The sequence below is a fragment of the Danio rerio genome, chromosome 10 (genome assembly GCF_052040795.2).
Source record: "Danio rerio strain M-AB ecotype USA chromosome 10, GRCz13ab, whole genome shotgun sequence".
NCBI lineage: Eukaryota > Metazoa > Chordata > Actinopteri > Cypriniformes > Danionidae > Danio > Danio rerio.
Window position 1 is genome coordinate 27,517,770 of NC_141030.1, and position 19,854 is coordinate 27,537,623.

At 38.3% G+C, this 19,854-nt stretch overlaps 1 protein-coding gene across 17 annotated transcripts in view; it reads right to left on the reverse strand.

Annotated features, from left to right (window-relative positions):
• The window catches only part of cadm2a (cell adhesion molecule 2a), a 755,249-nt gene extending 735,725 nt beyond the window's left edge, over positions 1-19,524 (reverse strand). For 9 of the 17 annotated variants that reach the window (XR_015500553.1, XM_087269792.1, XM_087269780.1 and 6 more), the window contains exon 1: positions 19,222-19,524. Coding sequence is in view for 11 of the 17 variants with exons in the window: in XM_087269792.1 (XP_087125918.1) it covers positions 19,222-19,282 (61 nt within the window). In the remaining 6 variants the exon portion in view is untranslated. 17 annotated transcript variants of the gene reach the window in all.
• Positions 19,525-19,854: the final 330 nt, after the last annotated feature.

A 19,854-nucleotide genomic window follows, 5' to 3' on the forward strand; every position in this document is an offset into this window, starting at 1 on the left:
GTGCGTCAAAGCCACATCAAATTCATTTCACAGTAGTTACGGATTTGCATGATGGGCAGAGCTGTAGTCTGCGTGCTGACTCTAGCTTCTATGCTAAATGGCTAACCTGAATTTTATTGGGAGAGTAGCTGTGCTTATTTGCTTCAGGAAGACAGCGTTTATTCATTTGGAGTCCACTAGATCCATTCTGAGGTGCACCCAGCTCCGTGAGTTCATCAACTCTCACAGAAACTGTACCTGGATGATGGAAGCTTTCAGCGGTGCTTTACACTGAGCCGAGCCCAGTTTGATGAACTGTTGTCCGGTGTCGGCAGAAGGATTCCCCCTGCGACACCAACTACAGGTGCTACGTCATAATTACACCCCTACAAGAGAAAGCTCATGATTGGTTAACGCGTTACGAATGTCCGCTTAAGTTCAGATTTTCCAACTTGAGCGATTCATGCAGTGTGTCATTCACACCGCCTCATTCACTTGTATCGTGCAGCAGGATGTCTATTCGTGTCTTTGCATTGATTTAACATGTAAATCACTCATGCTTGACACTTCTTCCGTTTCTGGAGTGAAAGCAGCATACTAGAAACCCTTAGTCAGTTGTGTAAAAGCAGTTGGAGAACCAAACTCTCCTTGACCTCTAGGAGTAGAACTAGACACCTCAGAACTCAATGAATGTTCAAATAAATTCAATTACTCACTGCTTTTCAGACATTCTTTCAATTGGAGTAAAGCCCTGGTCACACAGCACTTTTTGCCCAAAGACTTCCATTTATACAGATTCAAATGTGATAGACTAGAAACGCAAGCTCGTGCGTCAAGTTTTGCAGTTTGCTGCATTGTAAAGTTCAAGCTTGGTGAACTGTGACCTACGAAATTTCATCACATGATTGTGTGAGACCAATCGAATATCGAAACATGACCTCTCTGGACAGAAATTTTAAATATAGACCAATCGCTCGCTTTTTTAAACATCTAATCATCTTGTTCAATCACGCACCATACAACAGAATTTTGTACGCACAAACTCTAGTGTGACCATGGCATAATAAAGGAAACACTAAATCAAGGTATACACTAAGCAAGGTGTGTTTAATTAGGAGTACAGTTCAACTCTGCAGGATAGTGACCCTTCAAAGAGCAGGACTATATGCCCATGCTCTACACTACAGCAATCTATTCTAGTTTATAGCCTCAACGGATTGCTCGCTCTTTAAACTTACAACTTCTGAGTTGCAAACTCAGACTTTTAATCCACAATCCGGACCAACTGAACTAAATGTCAACCCAACATTTGCAAATGTAAACGTACATTTCCAGACATCCATCCAACATAAATCCCAATGTTTCTTGTTAAATCTTTCATTATGTGAGGGATTAGCACAAAGACCAAGTCCTGCATGTCATTTTTGAGTTGAGACCAGACTGGCAGGCCTCTCGCATCTCTTAAAGCAATGAGAACTGAAACTCTTGATTGCTGACTTGTCTGGCATTTGAGTTCAAAGCATCTGCATGAGATGGCAGGCTGAGCGTGAGCTGGCACGGAGGAGCCGGGTTGGGGCGCAGGGCCGTAATGAAGTGCACTGCCATCTCAGATCAGCCAGCTCCAATCCTCCCAGGATCCATCAGCTTGTCTTATCTTTACTCATTAGAGGGAGGAGGCATTAAGAACAGCAGATATGTTAAGAACTACTGTGCCCTCTAAAAACAGGCAATTACACAGACGCCTCAGCATCTCACAGAGGGATGCTGCCTCAGTCAAACATATCCTCACAAGACCTGAATCCTGCATAAGTTTATGATTCTGTGTTTAACAGGTTTCTCATGCTAAGTGATCGTGAAATGACCGCTTTGTTTACTAGCAGATGGAAAAGACAAAAAAAAAAAAAGACCCTCAATTCTTGAACTGGGTAGCAATGCTCCATAACAGATGGTAAAAGGTCATTGTAGACCCCTGGATTAGCTAAGCTTAGCATGTGCAGACAGTCAGACAGTGACAGTAGAGTGTGGTCTAGTTTGGTGCAAGCATCTGGCCACATGGTTCTATTTTTAGTAGCACATGACAAAAGCATTAAGCGGGACAATCTATCTTGAGCTAGGTTTAGAGTTATGGTTAGGTTAACACCTAGCATGTAGCCACAATTAGGTGTGAAACCGCAACCGCCGATGCGGCTAAGGCTTAACAACTTTCTACGCAATATACAATCAGTTCTTGCTCTGCAAGCATAGCGATGTGCATGCTGAAATCTGTTAACCAAAGCTATAAAGAAGTTCTATTTACCCTGGGAAAGTGTAGGGGGAAGGAGGTCTTTAAAATCAATGACCTGATAATAATAACGCTAAGACTGATTTTGTTCATCGATGCTTGAACGACAAAGCTAACACCCTGTTAGACTAGAGAAAATGAAGTGCCGAGACTGTTCACATCAACAGAATTCTTAATCTGTTCTTACTTAGTAACAGTTTAATTTGAAATATATACAACCAATGTAACCCAAACAAGTGACTCTTATGGCTTTGAGTAAGCACACAAACACAAATGAAAGTATTTCAACTGAAAATCAAACTGTTGTTTTAGTTGTCAAATCTACTTTTTTTCCAGTGAATCAAAACCAATGAAATCCAAATCATTTCCCTACAGATGACTCTTATGGCCCAATACTTTTTAATGAATCAAAAAATAATAATTTTAAAAGATTTTTGGTTTATTTTCTCAATTGGCAAAGGACTTTATTTTTGTATTACATTTTTTTAAATTATTATTGTTACTCTATAATGTTTCATGTTTTAATTAATTGTTGAGTGCCAGAGTAACTGTAATTGTTAAACTGCTCAACGCTACTTGAGTTTCATATCATATTGTTGTGTGTTTCATGCCTGGGGGTGTTGCTCAGTTGTTCCCTCCTCCCCTTTCCATTTGCTGTCTGCTGTTCTTCTAAAATCTATGTGTTCCGATTGGTTCGCGTAGTTTTCACAAGTGGACCAATCAGATGAGGATGGTGGTCATTTAAGTGCTCCAGTGATGGCTCGGATCAGACTAGGGGGATCCTTGTCTCCTGTCACTGCTCTGTCTTTCTGTGTGTCATTTGTGTGCCTGTCCTGTTTTCTGGTTTGATTATGTTTTCTTTGAGTTGTACATCTATTCATAATGCCCAAGCTAAATCTGCTTAAATCTACTAAAAGGAAAGCGAAAGTGAAGTACGTCACTTGGGTTACATTTTACACACATGTAGTTGATTCTCTGTTAATTCATTAGGTTAGTAACGAGTGCTACCCTTTATAAGTTTTGCTAGCGAGTGCAGTTTAGTGAGGGGCCAAATATATTTTTTCTATTTTCATATTTCTCTTTAGTTATTTAGAGATGGGGAGGGTTTAGTTAGCGGGTGTGCAATTTTATTTTCTTTGATTTGGCACAGCTTATTTTGCCTCCCTCTCTCGGGTTTGTTTCAATTGATTTGTTTGCTTATTTTGCATTTATTGTACACATCTGTAAATATACTTTGGGTGATTAAATATTAATTTTTTTCTTAATCTTTATTGTAAATAAAGCAAGCAACTTTTTGCCATGTTCGTTGTCTGTGTCGATCCATAGCAGCTAATGTCTCAGGGGAATTTAAAGAATATTGGGTTGTCATAATTATGTTTAGCCCTTTTCATCCCCCGAGTCATGCGGGGCATAACATTCCTACTATACTGTTTATCTATTCATTTATTTTTTAATTATAGCAAAACACAGACTAGTTTATAGTATAGTGCAGTTTGACCAGTAAAGCCTATTCAGCTAGGAAGTCTTAAAACATTTGCAGAAAAGAGCTTACTTTCACATTGCTGAATAAGATAAATTAGATTAGCAAGCAAACAGAACACCGCAAAGATGGAACACCGTTTATGCTGGATTATTTGCATTATGATATTTCAGACAGTTCTATAATCTGGGTTGCAGCATTTTAAATGTTTCAATTAGATTGACTCTAAGCTAAAAAATGTTAAAAAGTCAGATCTTAAACCCTTTTAAAATCCCCTTAGTGTGGATATGAGGATGTGGACTTGTTCTGTCTTCTTACATTCCCTGCGGTTCAACAAACACCCTGTCTGTATCCCCAAAAGATAATTTGGCGACAGACAAAATGAGAATAATAAGCTAACATTCGGATGACAACTGGAGAAGCATTCAAAGAGACAAGTCCTCTCGACGGGGTGAAAAGCAGTAATGAGAATGTTGTTATATCCGGATGTATGTTTTCAGTAAAGCGAGCAGACTAATCTTCTGAAACAGAACTTCTAGACATATGAGACTGCAAAATAGAGTGAAGATTCATGTGTCATTCATAAATGAAATGTTTAATAGTAAGATGTCCAAGTTATTACTTCATATGTGTCCATCTTAAAATAAAATAGGGAATCACAACAGAAAGTCAACACGTTGCTAAATGCAAAGCTACATCTGAAACATGGCCGAAGGCAGTGCTTGACAGAGATGCTGAAGCTAAGTTTAGAGAGTGCAAAGAACAAGTATGTTTAACTTCCTGTTTATCTGGGAGCTGTATCGGTAACACTGTGGAAGGTGAAACACGGTAACCTCCCTCCTACACATGCCACGAAACAAAGACTGCATGTCTAATGCACTACAGAAGATCGCTGACCTTCTCTGAGCAGGTGGACAGGGCCAGCAGATATGAATATAGCCACACACTGTATCAACAGTTGTGACATGTTTGAATTTGCTGAAAGAAATGGAAGTATCTTCCTGGTATTTCAAAAACTGAAATGAAAAGTATGATAAAACATTCCCACCAGTACTTCATGCTGTGTCTGATTTACTTACAAGATCTCTATAGATATGTTTGTTTTGTATTAGAATCATACATAACCAATAAATAAATAGCAATGCAGAAAGCTTTAACTTTTTTGACAGGAAAAAATACAAATAATGAGAAGAATGACAAACAATATGGTCAAATAAAGATCGCTTTAAGTTGTTCAAGGTGATTTTAGCATTCACATATAAAATAATATAGAAACTGAATCAAGAAATTTAATTAACAGTCTATACAAATCACAAAATATATTAATGCTTATTAAAGGAACCGAAGTTATTCATTAAAAAGCAATTCAAGACTTTTTATTGGTGTTTTATTACATCTAGTTTAACATTAATAACACTAATATTGGGAAGCTAATATTGGAAAATTTAATTTAAAAGCTTTATTCCACGGATCCAATATAATGATAAACATCTGGCTTTATATTTATGTTAACTGTGATTAGCATATTAAAGTGATTAGCACTGTGGCGTCACAGCCAGAAAGTCGCTGGTTCTAGCTAGGCCAATTGACATTTCTATACAGAGTTTGCATGTTCTTCCTGTGTTCGCATGGGTTTCCTCCGGGTGCTCTGGTTTCCCCCGCAGTCCAAAGACATGCGCTATAGGTAAAATGAATTAACTAAATTTGTTGTAGTGTATGAGTGTGTGTGTAAATGTGACAGTGTATAGGTGTTTGCAAGAACTGGGTTGCGGCTCTGAAGGGCATCAGCTGTGTAAAATAGTTAGCAGTTCATTTCTGATAAATAAGTGTTATGTAAGGATGCTGGACGACAAAGTTGAGGATCCAAATTGCAGTATTTATTCAACAGAGCATAGTAAGGCAGGCAAAGGTCAAACACAGGAGTAATTGGGTGTGCACAGGTAAATCAAAAAGAGTAGTCAGGTCACAGGCAAAGAGATCAAACTATTTGAACAACGGAACAAAGCAAGTGTCTAACATGGCTAGGTAAGGCAAGGAAAATGCATTGTGATGCTAAGTCATGTAATCAGTTCATAGCAATCCTCCGGCTGAGTGTGTGTAATCAATATGAATCAGGAACCAGTGCGTGCAAGGTGCATGGTGGGAGTTGTAGTCCATATGGTGATGTGATTCTCGTCTGAGTGAAAGGGAATGAATCCCAGGGATCTATAAGGGCTAGATCGCCAGTGATCATGGCAATAAGGGACTAAGCTAAAAGAAAATGAATGAGTGAGTGAGTGAGTGAGTGAGTGAGTGAGTGAGTGAGTGAGTGAGTGAGTGAGTGAGTGAGTGAGTGAGTGAGTGAGTGAGTGAGTGAGTGAATGAGTGAGTAAATGAAACCTATAATTTGTGTGAGAATTCTTACCAAGACAGGGATTGTGGCCAAAATGTGTGCGATTGTGCAAATTACTGCACACAACACTCATTTATGTAGGAATGCAAAATTTAATTGTGTCCTGTGATCATAGAATCAAGAAAATCTGAGGAACTGATAGAAAAAAACAGAAGGACCCAAACCATATCTAGGTACCACAAAAACACCTTGGCAACCGCAATGTGCTGGCAAGCCTCCACAATACCTAACATTGTGTCAGGGGAATTACACATAGCTCACATTTTCTTCAGTAATGCAAAAATCCACATCTACAGCCATTGTAACCGGTGGCTGAAAGTGTGTACTTGTTTGTTTTTTTCTTTTATTTCACATAGCATTCCTATAATACCAAGCATAGCACCTGCAAAAAAAGGCTTCACTAACAACCTGTTTGCTGTTCAAGTTAATTAGAAGAAATTATTCAAGTGAAAGAGTCTGGCATAGTATAGCTATGTAATCTGTAGACAGTAAACCATTCAACGCTCAACTTATGGTCAATAAAATGAAAAAAACTGACAATCTGGAACGCAGACGTGTTTACAGCAACATCCTCTCTGTAAAAAATCAAACAAATGTAGTCATATGTAAATGTGGGAGAGTGCTGAGATGCAGTTGGCTGCCGAAGGGCTGATGGTCTGTTAGTTGACTGTGAAAAGAAGGAGGAGCGTGTGTGTGTGTATGCGCGCTCCAGTGTATGCACACACTCTGGCAGGTGCATATTGTCCTGAGCTTCTGATTAATTGATTGTTTACTGTACTTGCAGGTGTTAAATTCTCTCTCACAAGAGGCAGATGGCACTGCACAACCTCAACAGCAGACGACAAGAAAGGGAAGGGAGGTGTGTGAGGGGCAATGAGAGAAATCGAGAGGGGAAGAAAAAGAGGAAGGTAAACCAGGAGTTCAATGCAAAGATTACAGCCAAACAGGTGTTGGATGATTTAAAAGCACATTTACGCCAAGAAAATGCTCACAAAACAGATTTACAGGCTCTTAAAATCTCACTGAGTTAAAATAACAGACATTTAAAGGCTTAAATGACATTACGCAGAGATTCTCCCTTGAAATTTGGTTGAAACATTGTATCGATTACTGATCTCTAAAATCCTGCTCTGAAATGCATGTCCTCTTCCTCTAAGCCGATGTTTGTTGGCAAGCATCTTTAGATGTCAAAGCCAGACAGTGCAGTAGTGGAAACCCACTAATGCGACAGTCAAAGACACATCTATCGGAGAGAGTGACAGGCAACAGAGGGCGGAAATGGATCTTTGTAGGTAATCTCTGTCTCCTAGGAGAGCCTGTGGTGGTGGGGGGGGGGGGGGGGGGGGTTCAAGCATTTGATTTACTGACCCTAAGTCTTGCTGATGCCTCCAGCTCACCATTTGCAGATGTTCAATTTTACTGAACTAACTCTTTCATCTACCTTTGTCAATAAAACTGATTGATTATCCAATAGCACAGCAGGCCCGGAGCAAGTGTCGTCTCTTTTGAAAGATCACATTGCACGCTGGCGAAATCTGAGATTATTTGGAAGAGAGAGTAGCTAATTTTCCATAAAATCTAAATGAAAACAAGCAGAGGGCATGATGACAACAAAGAGGAGTGAACTATGTTTACCAGGTCTGGTTTTCTTTTATTTCACGCTTTCATTGTATTTGACTATTTCACTTAATCTTATAGGTGCGTCCCAAATCGCATACTTATGCACTATTCTACGCCATTTTGAACTATAAATAGTGTGTTCAAACTAAAATTGTAAAAATATTAAGTGCACTTTAAATACCCGAATGATGCACTTCAACAGGTAAAATGAAGTGTGGAATGATGAACACTTTACCTACTTAACAGCAGCTGCTTTGCTCAGCTAGCGAAAAGGGCGGAGCTTTCGGGCACTGATGTTGGATTACTTTATTTTGGATAATGAAAGCAAAATTCTTTCTCGAGATATATTATAGTGCCTCCTGATGGTGAATGCGTTTATACTCATGGCAGGTATTATTTGGTAGTTTGGTCATTTATTTCACTAATTTGGCAACCGTCAAACATCATCTGGAAAATCATTTAATTTTCCTTTTAGTTAAAAAAAAAACATTAGTGTTCCGTTGATGATTACGCTACCTTCATCTACTATGTTGTTGAGTGTCTAAGTGCTTATTGTAAGTACATAGAGCATAAGTGCATAGTGTGCTATTTGGGACACAGCTTGAGTTTTCAATCATTTCCCATTCATACTTAAAACGATAATGAAATATGAAATTCAGTATCATTTCTTCACAGTCATTTAAAAAAATAAATAACTTAAAAATAGTTTTTAATGTTTTCAAAAGTATAAAATAAGCAGTATCTCTTCTAAATAAAATAGCTTTTGTACTGTATATCCTGTAAATAATATTTTAAACAGTGCATTTGTTCTATTATCTATAAACAAATATTTTAATGGAAATAATAATAGTTTTATAGTAAAACTATTTACTAGTAGAAACTATGCCTTCTCAATGTATCTTTGGTACAGCTTCCAATCATTGTCAATGTAATGCAATCAATGCAATGTGTAGTTACATTTTTTGAGAGATGCGCGAGTATGTGACCACTTAAAGGCTGCGCTGGACCATACCCGTGCATTTGACGTAGAAGTAACAGAGTGGGGTCACGTGACTTCGCACGCAGTAGGGAAAGTAATTTAAAAAAAATTATTAATTTATTTCCTTTTCGGTTTTCTTTTTTAATCTCGGGTCGCCACAGTGGAATGAACCGATAACTTATCCAGCATATTTTTTACACCGCATATGCCCTTTCAGCCGCAATCCAACACTGGGAAACACCCATACACTATTTCATTCACACTCATACACTACGGACAATTTAGTTTATTTAATTCACCTGTACAGCATGTCTTTGGACTGTGGGGGAAACCGGAGCACCTGGAGGAAACCCACACCAACACGGAAAGAAAATGCAAACTCCACACAGAAATGCCAACTGACCCAGCCAGGGCTCGTCTCATCTGTTTAACTCATTGTATTTTAATTAATTGTATTTTAATTACATTACAGCATCAATGCTGTAAAAGGAACTATATAAAATGGAAAAAAGTCACATTAACCATTCACTAGGTGTTTATCAGTATGGAAAGAAACACTAGCTCTGCATATACCCTATTAACCTGGAAAAATTAGCTCGATTCTAGGTTCTGAATGTTGATTTCAATTACTTTCGATTTTAATTACTTCGATTAATCGCTCAGCCCTGGCGGATGCCCTTCCTGCTGCAAACTAGTACTGGGAAACACCCATTCACTCACACACTCATTGACTATGGTTTATTTGTGTACCCAATAACTTGTAGTGCATGTCTTTGGAGTGTGAGGGAAGCCAGAGCATCCAAACATGGAGAGAACATGCAAACTCCACACAGAAATGCCAACTTGCCCAGCTGGAAGTTGAACCAGCGACCTTTTTGCTGTGAAGCATTTTAAAACATATTTTGTTAAACTGCATATAATGCAATGATAAACCACTTTTTCACCAAATGACTTACAGTTAATAAATTAAATGATTTTAACGTTGTTCCAGCAAAGAAATACATTACACTTACAGTAGGCCTGTCAGATAATTAATATATTAACTTATCGTGTGATGGTTGGAGATGACCTCGATAATTTTGCCATAGCAATATACATTTAAAAATTCACAAATAAGGTTAAAGGCATTTTACAATGACATTCACATTGTACCTCACCGGTGTCAAAATTTATAGACCATTTAATGTGACGATGTCATTGGCCCACGAACGCTTCCTGCTTGTTGTCAAACTATTTCACAACCATAACAAGAGGCAATTCAAACATATCGTAACAATACCAGCTATCATAACATTACTTATCAATATGTGGAGCTTTTTGGACTCTCAGAAGCTGGAATGGAAATTAAAAATTTAAAACAGGAGATAGAATAGGACCATTGTTATTGTTTACATCCCTCAAAATGGACTATAATTGAACATTTACCTAATAGGACATCACATAGTATATATAATAAGACATTAACTTTTTTACATCAAATTATAGAATCTAAATAACCTTAAGAATGATACGGGTTTTAAAGCGTCTATGGCTATTTGCATTATTTTGCTATTATATAATCAGTGGCACAAAATTATCTCAAAATGACATTTCTATCGCTTATCACAATGATTTCAGTGACTATATATTGCACAATAAAAATTCCTTATCATGACATGCCTAACTTGCAGTGCATTTTTACATTTTATTTCGTGTTTCACAAAATAGAAAAATATGTATACAAAATTAAAACAATGTGAAAGCACATTAAATGATTTTTTTGAGCTGAGTTGAAATCCCTTCTAGTAAAGCAAAAAAAAAAAACATCAAAAAATAATCAGCATCATATTTGCTTTACTTGTTTGACTTATACCTCAAGTCATCTTTTAATCTTAAACTAATTCCACAAAGAATTTCCTCCAGTGTGTCTCTTTGCATAAGCTTCAATGAGATTACCAGACATACTGCGAGCTTAAGCAAATCATTTAAATTAGCCAACACAAAGGCTAATCGGATACAAGAACTCTACGAGAAGCCATTATAGACCCTGTCAGTCATTTACCGATGAAATCCATCTCAAAGGTCAGCTAAGTAGTATAGACAACATGTCAAATTGTTAAATCGCCTACAGAACTGCTACATGACATTTTTCGGAGACGTCTCCTCAGAGACTGCTGCCATGATTTAGCAAAGAGTTTGTGTTTTGAAAGCCGTTCCAAAAAACTGCAGCAAAAGGGCATCTTCTTTCCAGTGCCTTTTGGGAGAAAAGGAAGTGTTATGCCAGGCTCTCGCTGTACCACAGAACGGTTGACAGTTCCACCCACTTTTTGTTTTAACTTTTTCAAACACCTGGAAGAACAAAAGAGGGCCTTTGATCATGGGAAATCCCTCACGATTACAGCAGGGCTTCAGTGGCTCAGCTCCACTCGGAGTCTGCGGGGAAACGCTCCAAGGCCTAGATACTTGTATGCAGACTGAGCGTAAGATAGAGAGAGAGAGAGAAAAGAGGGAGATGAGACAGCGGGATGGAGAACAAAAAAGACAGAGACATGAAACGGAAGGATGAAGAGCGCGCAAGAGAGATCGAAAGAGAGAGAGAGAGAGAGCAAATATCTTGGGTGCTCTGTTTAGGAGGCTTCCAGCAACCCAACAAGAGGACAAATACAAAGAGGAGGAGGATATTCACCTCTAATCCTGTTCTCCATCCAGGCTCAATCAGCCAGCCAAACAGACACCCACGTATGCAACACAGTAAGAAAGAGGGACATGCTCAGCCTCTAAAAAAAAATGACGGAAAGACACTTGAACTGCAATGATACCACATGCACATGGCAGGATGAACAATAGGATATGTCATGTCATGATTGTGACACAATCTCATGCCCTGATAACAAAGTAAATCACAGTACAGTACCATTTCTGTAAGCAGTCAAGCACTATATATATTGACTGCATGTAAAGGACTAATTCTTTTTTGCATTTTAAAGCATGTACACTACCTGACAAAAGTCTTGTTGCCTATTTAAGTTTTAGGAACAGCACATAATAACTTGATTTCTAGTTGATCTTTTGGTATCAGAAGTGGCTTAAATGAAAGGCAAAGGTCTCTGGATTAGGCCTTTTTACCAAAATAAAAAATGACCATGCCTTGATTTTGAATGATTTAATTAGGACAGTAAAATCTGACTTTGCTTAGACAAAAGTCTTGTCACTGAAAAAAAATAAAGTACAGTATAGAATATAAAGCCATGGTGCAGTGGAAAAAAGAATTAATATTGTGTATGACTCCCATGAGCTTGGACAACTGTACATTTCTGCAAATGACTCAAACAACTTATTAATAAAGCCATCTGGAATTGCAAAGAAAGCGACCTTGCAGGACTCCCAGAGCTCATCAACATTCTTTAAATTCATCTTCAATGTCTCCTCTATCATCTTACCCAAGATATGCTTAATAATGTTCCTGTCTGCTGACTGGGCTGGCCAATCCTGTAGCACCTTGACCTTTTTTCCATCACCAAACTTGACTGATTTCTGTGAGAATATTGGGTCCATGCAGGTTCCAACAGGTCTTCTGCAATATTTGTGATGATTGGGATCCAGTTAAACAGATGATTCATCAGGAAAATCTACCTTCTGCCACTTTTTTAAATGATCAACTAGAAGTCAAGTTATTTTTTGTTGCTCTTACAACTAAGATCAACGACAAGACTTTTGTCAGGTAGTGTATTTAGAAATTTGATTATTTGTATTTGATTATATTTCTAACCTGATTTAAAACTTGTGTAGCAATTGTTCCATTCAAAATATTGAAATATAAAATAAATATGAATAAAATGAAAAACATTTTTTAAAATAACATTTAAAAACATTCCAAATTAAAAAAGAAAAGTAATGATATAGTAATTTGTGTAAATCAGTCAAGTAGTACATATATATTGACCACATGTGAATGAGCACACATGTCAATTTCATACTCCGAAATTTACTTATTCAAATTTTTATTACATTTCTCACTTTATTTAGAATTTTTTTTAGCAAATGTTTGATTAAAAAATGTTAAATATAAAATATGAATATAAAACACAGCGAAATGAACCACCAACTATTCCAGCATATGGTTTACGCAGTAGATGCCCTTCCAGCTGCAACCCTGAACTGGGAAACACCCATACATTTACACACACACACACACACACACTCAAACACTATGGCCAATTTAGTTAATCCAATTCACCTATAGCGCATGTCTTTGGACTGTGGGGGAAACCAAAGCATCTGGAGGAAACCCATGCAAACACAATGAGAACATGCAAACTTCACACAGAAATGGCAACTATGCATGGGACGATAACAGTGTTCAAGGTTTAACGTGGTTTGAAAAAGTCAATGTTTTAAAACCGCCAAAATTTTCTGCAATATCATTCCTAAGGTATTATGTAAGGTACTTTTACATTTTGTTTTTTTATGACAACAGTTTCTTTAGCAGAGAAGATATCCAAGAAGTCAATGATTCATTTGAATTATTTAACCTGACGTGTTTACTGTTGCAAAATATTGTAAATCTTTCAAAAAATAAAATATATTGTGTTCAATTTTTTTTTTTTTTATCTAGACATTTAAAAATAACATATTTGAGAGAAGTAATCCCAATACCGTGATACCGTGAGAGCTTGATATTTTTATCTACGGTTATCATACTGTCAGAATCTTAAACCAGCCCATGCCTAATGCCAACTGGTGCAACTTCAACCAGCAACCTTCTTGCTGTGAGGCAACAGTGCTAACCCCTGAGCCACCGTACCCCGTACCGTGCTGTTTCAAATGTATATATATATATATATATATATATATATATATATATATATATATATATATATATATATATATATATATATATATATATATATATATATATATATATATATTGACTGCAAGTTTTAAAGCATATTTTAAAGCATAGTCTTTCATAATTTATTATATTTTTTTACTTTATATACAATTTTTGTAGTAAATGTTTGATAAAAATGTAGAAATATAAAATAAATAAAATAGAAATCACTTTTCAAAAACTAACGATTACGATACTGCCAGTCATGTTTCGGTCTGCATCCCCATAATGACGGTAATAATGCGCTCATATAAATTATGGAAAAGGTATTACTGTAAACAATATATATATTGTGACATTACAAAATAAACTAGACTTTAAAATCATCATATTGCACAGTCGTAATAGAAATAGCTCCGTATTGCAGCCTAAAGAGAGAAGCTTGTGCAATCTGTGTTGTTCCCTTGCTAAATTAATGCCAAACAAATGCTTATTCTAGTCAGCAGAAATGGCAGCTTATGCCCGACTCCATTTCTCACCTGTCTGAGCACATTTGCCTATGCTGCCGCTCACCTGCACAGATGCTTTTCACGCTCCACGACTGACAAAGACAACAGTCCGGGAATGAAAAAAAAGGCCATTAACCTTCCTTTTCAACATAAATACGATAGCACATACACACAGATCTCTCCTGAAGCAGCGCTTTCCCACGCTACTCCCTTAAAACGGCTGGGTCCGGGAAGGCCAATGCCCAGCTAGGAGTGACTATTGGCATAAGCTGTCTGAGAGGCAGGAGGCCAAAAAATGCACAATAGCTCACTTAACAAATATTTGAAAGCAGCATTATTTGTGTTAAATAATGTTTCCACCAATTTAAAATCCTTATTTTATTTTTATTTTTGGGAGTTTGTTAACCCCAGCCAGCTGGGTTGGCTTTCTGAATTTGGGTATGCTTTGCATGGGAAGATTCGGGCAGGGTTTCAGAGCGCAGGATTGTCGAAGGACTAGAGAGCCAAATAAGACAGGAAGAGAAAGAAATATATATATATTTTTTTTGTGTGTGTGTGTGTGTACATAAGCAGTCCGTGAAGAGGGAACATACCCGCAAAACAGAAACAAGTATAAAGGCGTACATCTTCTATGAAAAAGACCACATAGTCCTCCCACTCAGTTCTGGCGTCTCAGAGGAAGGAGCCAAGCTTTGCTATTACTCACAGCAGACGTCCACACAACAGCACTTTACAGGGACTATAGTACTCCACACACAGGGAGGAGCTGCACTGTCTGCCACATGCTTTGCATAACTGCCATGCTCCCCTAAACCCCATGCAGCTGCTGGCAGAATGCAGTGATCCCTCTGAACGGATGTGCCTGTGCTTCAAACATTTAACCTCACTATTGAAGGCTGGCATGGCTTTAAGAGTAATCGATGACCAGCGCTCTGAAAGGCAGCTGGGTTTGCTTCCTCACTGCAGATGGAGAACTGGGATGCAGACAAGAACTGGGCAGTTGACAAATAATGCATCTTGTTGGGGTTTAAAGTAGTTTGTGTATTTTTAATCCTGTTATTTTAGGATTGCAGATTTAAGGCTTTTTACATTTGAAATAATTAACCCTAGGTCAGTTTTAAAATGTGGAAAGTGTTTTAAAATGTGGAAAGTTTCTCAACCACATTCTTGTAGGTCCACCAACACTGCTTGTTTTGGATGTCTCCTTTGTCTGCCACACCCATTACAGGTCTTTCAGTCTCTGCCAATGAGCTGATCATCTGAATCAGGTGTATTTATTGAGGGAGACATGGAAAATGTGCAGAGTTGATGGTCCTCTAGGTAAGTGGTTGAGAAACACTGGCTTAAAGGGATTGTTCACTCAAAAATGAACATTTGCTCACTATTTACTCACCCTCAAGTGGTTTGAAACCTTTTATAAGTTTCTTTCTTCCGATGAACACAAAGTTAAATTTTTTTTTTAAAAAGCTGCAAACCTGTAGCCTCTGACTGCCAAGGTAAAAAAAAAAAAAAACATGAAAGTCAATGGTTACAAGTTTCAAGCTTTCTATAAAATATCTTCTTAACCTCAGAAAGGTTTTTAAAAAAGTAAAGAATGAGTAAATTATGACATTATTTAAATTTTTGGGTGAACTATTCATTTAAGATTCATAATGTACATGTGCCAGTGTCAGTGGTTGGACGAATGCAGCTATAAAGGATCTATTTACAGTACATACGAGTCTGGCATTGCAAATCCTCATATAATATATTAACTACATTGATGATTGATGAATGAAGTTTTTTCTGAATTAACTATACAGTAAGGGTAAAAATGAAGATACTTCTAAAGTAGCATTACACACATTTCCAGCAAAAAACACCGTCAAAAACAATTGGAAAATAGAAACCTCACTGCCTACTAGTGTTTCGGAAGTGTTATTGTCAGAGCACCACAAACAAAATGCAAAAGTATAAAACTTGTGATAGCATTGGCTACATGCAAGGTGCCGTGGAGTATGGCGAACACAGAAATACAAATCAAACTTAAATCATGTGAATATGAGGCACACGACTGAATGTTGGCAAGTAAGCTTCTAGCGATATCATTCTAACGCTGCATCATGTCACACTGATGTTAGGCTCAAAAACTGAGCGACCACCGCTTCGGAGCAGCGTTTCATAATGCAAAAAAACTAGCGCTGACAATGATTCTAGTGTAAAGGGTTATGCATAATCTGTAAAACGTCCATATGACATAATAGGGAGACAAATATACACCTAATGCTTATAAAAAAATAAAATGCAGGTTAAACACTGATATAATGAAGCCAAGCTTTTCACATATTTGACTTATGAACTTTTATCACTCTCCTGGATTTTCCATTCACTCATAAATACTTGATAAGAATAATAATTAAAAAAACATAGTTCACTCTCTTAAATAGCCAATAAAATATTAAAGCCAGCTGCATCTATAAAATTACAAGAACCTGCCATCGTGTTTTAAAATGTCCTATATTTCCATGTCTTTCAGTCATTGAATAATTTGTACTCTTAAATTCCAGAAGAATACTTGCTAGATAATCACATTTAGAAAATGTAATTAAATTATTTCTCTGCTAAAGATATCATTCATTGTCAAAGCTTGGGAATCACAACACCTAGAGATGCCCATGCTTTTAATTACTGTGAGAACACTGTACAGTAAAGGACATTTCAAATCCACCATCCATTTATTGACATCAACATTTCACATACATAATTAATGCCTCAAGCTGAAATCAAATTCAGTCAGTCAGATAGGTTTAGGGGTAAATAGGATTATGTAGCATCACTCAATCCAGATGCTAAATATAATCGATGTACGACTAAAATCACAATAATCAGATCCATTGATTGTCAATTGCAAAACAGACTGGGCTATACCTGAACCCTCAGCACTGTCAGCGCACTCTGTTAAGCCTATTAACACGCTCACACATGGTACGCAGGTGCAGACAGACTCTGAGAGGTGTGTTAAAGAACCGAAGGAGGCACTTGCAACCAGTAGGGCTGTTGACTGGGTGCTGAGAAACACAGGCTTTGTGATTTACGGGCAGAGAGAAAGAAGGCTGGGGGAAATCAATACATTGCTTCAGTCTCACGCTTGCTGCCGACTCATTAGAAGTGAAGCCTTGAGGAATGTGCTTAATTATCTCTGATTATTAATGGCCCACCTCTCAGACTGATTATCAACACACAGCATAGGGTATTTTGTCAAAAGATGGGGCAGAGGAGGGAAGCCACACGCACGCACTCCGAAAGGCAAATGCAAATACTGTCTTCCCTCTCTGTCTCTCTTGCATTCATCCTGCGCATTCGTAAACCGCCAGATCTGCAAGCCAGACTGTTTGAGATGTAAACACCTCTGGTCGAAGGAGTCATGTTTCACTGATATCCAGACCAAACCAGATCGGCTAGGAGTATCAAATACATGTCACTTCCAAGTTTTGGCATGACGGATTTTTATGAGTTTGAGCAGGAATTTAATCTAACATAGAGAAAACATCTCCAGTTGACAATGTAAAGTGTTTATTGTTGTATGTTGCATTAGTTTGATGGAGTGCTTGAACTTGATATTTATAAACTTGCAGATTGTTATCAGTCACGTCAAACTATTTGCAAACTATTTATTTTACAAGATTCAAAGACTTATTGCAGAAAAAATTATTTTTTATTATAATAGTCTATGAATACATGACAATATTGTTGTTGGCCTATAGCCTTAATATGCATTAATGTATTATTGACATCAAAACGATATCACTCGTTTGTGAAAAGGTGCTAATGTATGGAGTCATTTTGAAGCAAAGTTACATTCAACTTTTTAATATCTGAGGTTATGAGCATGGTGAAATTTATGGACTGATTTGTGGTCGGTGATGAATCCGGGCGGTGGCTGCTCATGAGAATTTGGCGGGACGGCGCGTACCCTCACATTTGAGTAGTCATATACGAAGCCCATCCAGCTGCAGACCTGAACTAACCTCTATGGCATTACTTTAAGCAAGCCATGCCTTTAAATGGGGCGAAAAAGCAATAAGGCACGTTCAGTTGACGCATTCATCAAGTATTCCTGTCACACTAACGGTCAAACACTGCGCGCGACCTTGCCCTGCTGATCCTGTTTACAGTGTCGCGCGTGAATGATGAGCGGCAGCCGAAACTACAGGACTTCGGGTAAACAAGACAGAAATGCTGACAAACGGCTTTATGAACTTGTATTATGGCGTGATGTTAAATGTACTGTTTGTAAATGTGGGTGAATAATACATCACACTGACAATTGTAAACTGACAGGTGTAATTGCTCCGCAAGTCTGTCTCTGAGAGGAAAAAAAGCTGATGCTACTACGACCCCAAGATGCGGATTGCCGCAAATACCATACATCCCGAAGACTCTGAAACTCCCCCAAAACACATGCAAACCCGATTAAGGGTGCTAGAAAGTACTTCAACAATTAGATTCACACTCGGTGTGAAATCTAGGGTTTTTGAGCCAAAACAAAAGCTCCAATATAAACGACCACCTTACAGGAATAAAATATATGTTTTGCCTCAAAACTAACCATGCAACAGCCCTCCCAGCATAAAACAGCATAGCCTACATCAAAATAATCCACAATCAATATAAAACACAGAGCATAAAATACACCACAAGATTTAACACTAGTCTATGCACTAAAAGCCATCGCATTTCCCCAAAAATCTAAATGGAGTCACCGAATACGTTTATGCTATACGCATGGTTTTAAAATCCAACAGAGCCACACATTATGTAAAGTTTCCGATCAGGGGAAGCTGTATCAATTAAATCATATTATCATGGGGTGGTGAGTTTATCTATAACACATTTTGACTGGTAATCCATAAAAGCGGGGCTCTAGCTCAGCAGTGTGTGCAGGCTTATCCGTGATAAGATTCTGTATCAGTGTTGGGCAAACGTGCACCGCACAATTCCTTCAGAGCAATGATGACTAACAGGGAACTGTCCTCGTACTCACTCGAGGCCCTTTAAGGAGATTTTGTGGAAATGCAAATCACCATCACCATTCCAGAGCATTACGCCTTTCCTACACGGTGCGTAATGATGATGAGCGCCCGGATTGCGAAACACCGCATAGGCTGCTTTAAAGTTTGAAGCGCTCTTACCTTTAAGGACGATCCCGCAGATGCTGTACAGGGTAAACAGCATATGCTGCTTCACCATCATATTGCCTTCCTTCTGTAACAGCTGCCCGCTTGCCGTCAACACACTTTCTTCGCTCTTTCGCTTCTCCGCGCGCTGATGATGAGGCTTATCCAGGTGCAGGCTGCTGCAATCAATACTACAGGCTCCTTCGATAACTTCTCCTCGGTTGAAGTCCCACTGCGTTTTCCGCACACCGTTCACTTGACGCTCGGACTGAGCTCGAGAAGTGCGAAGCGCTCCAACACAGTAGAAAAGTACAGCTCGCGCATCTATCGCCTCCTGGGAGCGCGAGAAGGCAGAGTCCCGCCTCCCCAGATTGACAGATGAGGACGGGGAGCCAATAGCGCGCGCCGAGAATTATTCTCCGCTCAAACTGCTTCTCGACTCCACAGTCCGTATGATAAAAGGATCGGGGAAATGTAATGTGAGCACGTGCAATGGCACGGATTGCCCCTTGTCTCGTTCTAATTCTTTGCGCAACGAGGCGATCCTGATATGAGTGGACTAATGATGATTTAGGCACGTTTGTGTGTGTGTGCGTGTGTGTGGATTTCATTACACAGGCATACAGCAGTCCTGAATGGACAGCAACC